This window comes from Mandrillus leucophaeus, unplaced genomic scaffold, assembly GCF_000951045.1.
Source record: "Mandrillus leucophaeus isolate KB7577 unplaced genomic scaffold, Mleu.le_1.0 Scaffold937, whole genome shotgun sequence".
NCBI classification, from domain to species: Eukaryota; Metazoa; Chordata; class Mammalia; order Primates; family Cercopithecidae; genus Mandrillus; species Mandrillus leucophaeus.
In genome coordinates this window covers 369,575-375,859 of record NW_012110219.1, presented here as the reverse complement: position 1 = coordinate 375,859, position 6,285 = coordinate 369,575, and the positions used below count along the sequence as shown (strand labels likewise).

General features: G+C 42.2%; 1 protein-coding gene across 1 annotated transcript; it reads left to right on the top strand.

Annotated features, from left to right (window-relative positions):
* The first annotated feature begins 597 nt into the window (after positions 1–597).
* Positions 598–1,641, top strand: LOC105532156 (melanoma-associated antigen B10-like). Its single transcript, XM_011970243.1, has one exon. It carries the CDS (start codon positions 598–600, stop codon positions 1,639–1,641), a length of 1,044 nt encoding a protein of 347 aa, XP_011825633.1.
* Positions 1,642–6,285: the final 4,644 nt, after the last annotated feature.

Sequence of the window (6,285 nt, the reverse complement as noted above, 5' to 3'; positions counted from 1 at the left end):
TGCCCAGGGGAGATCACTCTAAGGTCAGCAGAGGGAGGAGTCCCAGGTCTTAGCAAAAGCAAAGGTGAAATCACTAAGTGAGGACTGAGAACACTAATTACCCCAGGATAGAGAGTCCCACAGAGCTTGGCCTGTGCTTTCATCTGTCTCTGTGTCTCCAGGCAGGTGTGGTCAGATGAGGTTTCCCTGAATTCACCTTCTGGGATCACAGAAGTGAGGGGTCAGCATCAAAGTAGTAGATCAGAGGGACCCCAGGTCATAACAGAAGTGAGATAATGATCCTTAATGTGAACTGAGAGAAAGACCTCCTGCCCCAGAACAGAGTCAGTTCTCTAAATCCCAGGAAGTCCCAGGCATATCTGGCAAGTAGTGACAACCTAAGTCATACCTTAGTTAATTCCACAGGGTTCCTAGGGAACAAGCAGATCAAGGAATAGGAGCATTATGGGATTCCTAGAGCAGTGACTTCAAGGAAAACTGCTGAGGCGGCCTTCAATAAAGTCACGGAGGTGTCTCCCAGTTGAAGTGACCCAACCATCTCATCCTCTTTCCTCTAGGTCACAGAGCTCACTTGTGTCTACTGTGTCTAAAGTCATCATGCCTCGGGGTCAAAAGAGTAAGCTTCGTGCCCGTGAGAAACGCCGTCAGGCTCGAGAAGAGCCAGAGCCTCTGATGGATGCTCAAGCCACTGCAAGAGTGGAAATAGAATTTTCCTCCTCTTCCTCTGCTCATTTCAGTAGTGCCATCCAGAGCTCAACTGCTCCCAAGACAACCAGCAATCCCCATGGGCCTCAGAGAGCCACATCCACCACTACTACTGCTGCAGCTGTTTCATATTTAAGATCTAATGAAAGCATCAACAACCAAACGGAGGAAAGGCCAAGATCCTCACAGGCCCTGGCTGCCAATGAGCACATGACCAGAAGCCCTGTAGATGAGAAGGTGTTTATTTTGGTGCATTACCTTCTGTACAAGTATCAAATGAAAGAGCTTATTATAAAGGCAGCTATGCTGAGGGATATAGTCCAAATTCCCAGGAGATACTTCAGTGAGATCCTACGGAAAGTTTCAGATCACCTGGAGATGATCTTTGGACTTGACTTGAAGGAAGTGGATCCAGATAGGCACATCTATTTCCTCATCAACAAACTGGTACCAACCTATGATGCAAAGTTGAGTGATGACAGACGTGTGCCCCGGACGGGCCTGCTGATGACTATCCTGGGTGTGATCTTCACAAATGGTAATTGTGCCACTGAGGAACAAATCTGGCAAGTATTGAATGTGATGGGGTTATATGAGGGGAGGAAGCACTTCATTTTTGGGGAGCCCAAGAAGATCATCACTCAAGATTTTGTGAGAGAAAATTACCTGCAGTATCAGCAAGTGCCCAACAGTGATCCTCCACGCTATCAGTTTCTATGGGGTCCACGAGCTCATGTAGAAACCACCAAGATGAAAGTCCTAGAGTTTTTAGCGAAGATCCACGATACTGTCCCTAGTGCCTTCCCAACCTGGTATGAAGAGGCTTTGAAAGATGAGGAAGAGCGAGCTCAAGCCAGACTTGCAGCAAGGGCTCGCATTAAGGCTGTGGCCAATGCACGTTCCCAGGCCATACTTAGCAGATTCTCCCACCCCTAGTAGAACTCAAGGCATTCTTTGCCTTGTGGTTGAAAGGAAAAGTCCACATTCTAAGCCGTAGAAGGTCAGGGTGGGATTGGAGGCAACACAGTGTATAACCTGTTTTCTTGTTCTGTAATAAGTTCCTGGATAGTTTTTTCAAAATATTGTTCCTATTATCAGAAGGTTTGAGTAACTTTAGAAACTAAGTTTATGAATGACATTACTTAAACATTGCTGTGAATGTAAGAGTAAGAGTTTTATTATTTTGTGAAACAAATTAGAAACATTCCATTTTACTTGTTTGAAACAAGATATTATGACAGTAAATTTGGTTTTTTTTTTTTTTTTTTTTGGAAATGTGAAAGGACACAGAATTGTAATAGTTGGAATCAAAAGTGGAGAAAAAATAAAAGACTGTAAATTGTTGGTTTCAGTTATCACTTTTAGTCTTTTTGTTTTGTTTTGTTTTGTTTTTTGTAAAACCATTTGTATATACATACCTGGATATATTTAGTTTATTCAAGAATGTAGGAGAAATTAAATCATAATAAATTAGACCTCTTTCTCAGGGGTTTATTTTTTCCCCCAAATAATAACTGAGCATCTACAATGGATGGCTTGTGTTAGTACTTGCAATGCTAAGGTAAACAAGAATCATCTATACCCATAGAAATGAAAAGCCTTGGAGTAGCTAACATGAAAGAAAGACGGTGAATGGCTTAGTTCAGATTGCTATCACAAATTATAGATTGGATGGCTTAAAGATCAAACATTTATTTCCCACAGTTCTGGTAGCTGGAAGTCTGAGATCGAGTTTCCAGGTCAGGTTCTCGGTAAAGGCTCTCTCAATGCTTAACAATCTTCTCCTTGTATCCTCACATGGTAGAGAAAGCTGTGGTCTCTTCATCCCCTTATAAAAGCACTAATTCAATTCATGAAGGTTCCACCCTCATAACCTAATTACCTCCCCAAGGCCCCACCTCCAAATACCATCACATTGGGGATTTAGGGTTCAACATGTGAATTTGGGGGGGGCACAGTAATTCCATCCATAGCAGTAAGACAATCTAACCAAAAGGAGAAGTCAAAAGAAGGTGTGAGGACTTTGGGGTTTCAGATGAGCAGCTGCGTGTAAATGCCCTCTGGCAAAGGGTTGGGGTTGGGAAACTGCAAGTCCTTCAATGTGACATAATTTTAAATTAAGCTGAGTTGTGGGTCAGATGAACCTCTGGGAGTGGTGGGCAGAGGCCAACACCTCAGATGCTGTGTCTCAGACTTGAGAAGGCTGGAATGGAAAATTGCTTTTAGTAGTCACCTTTAGGTCACAAATAAACCAGAGAGAAATCTCCACCTAGTGCACAATTGGAAGACGTCCTGTATGCTTACCTCAGTGTGGGTGAACGCAGTGCACAAAAAGATGATTTAACAAGGTGCACGAAAATGTGATTTACACCTATTACCACAAGGGAGTATCTCAGGAATAATGGTGATACTCATATAAGAAGCTCAGAAGCCACTGTGCTGGCAATCTGCAGTGATTTGGGAGAGGGACGGCCCATCCATTAAATGGGCATTTCAACTAGGTTATCTTGTATATAATTTGGCAAACTATAAGCTAAAACTAGATTTTTTTGGGGTGAAATAATTGCAAATACATGTGGTTTGGAGCGAAGGACAGTTGGAAGGGAGGGACTGAGGTAGACCTTGACACAATTTCTAAGAGCTCTGAGTTGTATCAAACTGGATAAGACTCCTCCATACCAACAATAAATAACATGTCCTCAAAAAAGTTGTATAGCGCATAACTTAGTTTAAGCAACATTTTGGCTGATTTGTTGTGTTGTATGCTAGTGGGCTGCAAATTATCTGACAATTCCTGGATAAAACAAAGCAAAGCAAACAAAAAGAGGGAAAATTGGTAGATTTGGGGGTCAATATAAATATAATAATAACTGTAATTTATTAAAACCCAATATAAAGTAATGCGCCAGATGCCTTGCATAAGGTAGATACATTCCAACATTCCTACTTTTTTTTTTTTTTTTTTTTTTTTTTTTTGAGATAGAGTCTCACTCTGTCACCCAGGCTGGAGTGCAGTGGCACGATTTTGGCTCACTGCAAGCTCTGCCTCCTGGGTTCACGCCATTCTCCTGCCTCGGCCTCCCGAGTAGCTGGGGCTACAGGTGCCTGCCACCACACCCGGCTAATTTTTTTCTTTTTTCTTTTCTTTTTTTCTTTTTTTGTATTTTTAGTAGAGACGGGGTTTCACCGTGTTAGCCAGGATGGTCTCGATCTCCTGACCTCGTGGTCCGCCCGCCTCAGCCTCCCAAAGTGCTAGGATTACAGGTGTGAGCCACCGCGCCTGGCCCAACATTCCTACTTTACAGTAGGGTATACTGAGATGCCAAATACGTGAGCCAGGGAGCAAGAGGACTGTTTATCAAACCAGCTTCACAGATGAAGAGGCTCATAGAACTCTGCAGTTTTCCTGAGTTTCCCTGACTTGTAAGTGATAATACTGGGACTACACCCCTATTCTGAATCAGTCTAGAATCCACATTGTTCCCTCTCCTCCTTGACTAAGCTGACTTGTGTCTCTTAATTCGTTTCTCCTCTCACTACTGCACTGTGTCTCTGGGCAATGAAAACAAGGAACCTGGGGTCAATGTACTAAATCCAGATGTAATAAATAATGGAGAAAACGAGAATTGAATACCTTTTGGGGACTGCCTGTGGGCCTCATTTCATAGGGCCCATCCACCCCTAGCTCTAGAGTTCTTTGGGAGCTGATTTTGCCCAGGTGCTGGCACATGGGACCAGATCCAGCACTTCCCAAATTACACTGTTCTTTCCTTGAGTCAGCCCCTGTGAGTCCTTGTGCCCAAATCTGGATCCTTACCTGCTGTCCAGCTCTTCCCTGCTTCCTTCCATGAAGGCTGCACCCTGCTCCCTATGGGAAAGAAAACCCAGAATAACCTTCCTTCCTTTCTCCTGACTCAGAGCACTCCAACTCCCTGCAGATGTCCTCTGTTTGCCACATCACTCAGCTTGCAACTTCTCTGATAACAACAGCTCCTTCCATGTAATTGTTTACTTAGGCAGTGAACGTTATGTACCTGCTTATCTGTTCTGGGTGCTTCCACTCCAACCAAAATTTTTTCTGAATTTGCTTGTGAGTTGAGTCAGATTTGAAACAGAATCTGCTAGTTCTTGGCATACAACTCTGAAGCTAAAGATTTTAAACAGAAAATTGGATGAGAAAGACAGAATAATTTAATCTGGTGACCTCTTTGAGACTAGTCACTGATGAATGAGCTTAACTAAGTGGCCAAAACCCAAAACCCCCCCATAGAAGTGGTAAATGAGGAAGGATCAAGGAAGTCACTGTCTAGCAACCATCTAAAAAGATTGGACTCTAACAAACCCTGTAGTCCTTCCAGGAAGTTGTGGTAGATGTCTCTCAATGCAGTAACAAATTACTGCAAATTTAGCATTTTACAACAACATACATTTATTATGTCACATCTCTGGGTGAGAAATCCCAGTTGGCTCTGCTGGTTTCTCTGCTCTGAGTTTCACAAGGCCCATACCAAACTCTCAGAGCCTGTACTCTTATTGTAAGGTTCTGGGATGAACCCCCTTTAGAACTCATTCAGGTTGTTAGCATATTTCAATTTTCTGCACTTGTAAGACAAAGGCCCTATTTTCTGACTGCATTCGTCTGTAGCAACCATAATTTCTTGAGACCTTTCTCTAGTCTTTGCATTTATCTTGTGTCAGCAATTGCAGGTTGAATCCTTACTACACTTGCAATCTTTCTAACTTCCTCCTCTGCTGTATCTCTTTTCTACTTCTATCCGGAGAACATCCTCTGTGTGTAAGAGCCCATGTCATTAGATTGAGCCCACCTTGATAATTCAATATAATCTACCTAATTTAATAGTGGTTTCCCAAAGGAATATAAATCATTCTATTATAAAGACACATGCACGTATATGTTCATTGCAGCACTATTCACAAAAATAAAGACATGGAATCAACCTAAATGCCCATCAATGATAGACTGGATAAAGAAAATGTGGTACATATACACCATGGAATACTATGCAGCCATGAAAAAGAATGAGATAATATCCTTTGCAGGGACATGGGTGGAGTTGGAGGTCATTATCCTTAGTCAAGTAACACAGGAACAAAACCAAATGCCACATGTTCTCACAAGTGGGAGCTAAATGATAAGAACACATGGACACATAAAGAACAATACACACTGGGGCCTTTGGAGAGTGGAGGGTGGGAGGAGGGAGAGGATCAGGAAAAGTAATTAATGGGTACTAGACTTAATACCTGGGTGATGAAATAATCTGTACAACAAACCCCCTTGACACAAGTTTACCTGTATAACAAACCTGCACTTATATCCCTGAACTTAAAATAAAAGTTAAAAAATAAAATAAAAAGTGGTTTCATAATCTTAATAGATCTGCAAAATGCCTTTGGCCACGTAGCATGACATACACATGGTTTTCAGGGATAAGTGCATTTTGTAGCAATTATTCAGTCTGCCAACACTGTAGAAAATGTTTCCCTAGCCTTCTAGAGTTTATGAGAAATGTAAAAATAATCTCCACGTTTCAGCTAACTCTTGTCTGCATCCACCCC

Excerpts from the sequence above, each read along its gene's own strand:
- LOC105532156 (XM_011970243.1), top strand. The coding sequence starts at position 598 with ATGCCTCGGGGTCAAAAGAGTAAGCTTCGTGCCCGTGAGAAACGCCGT.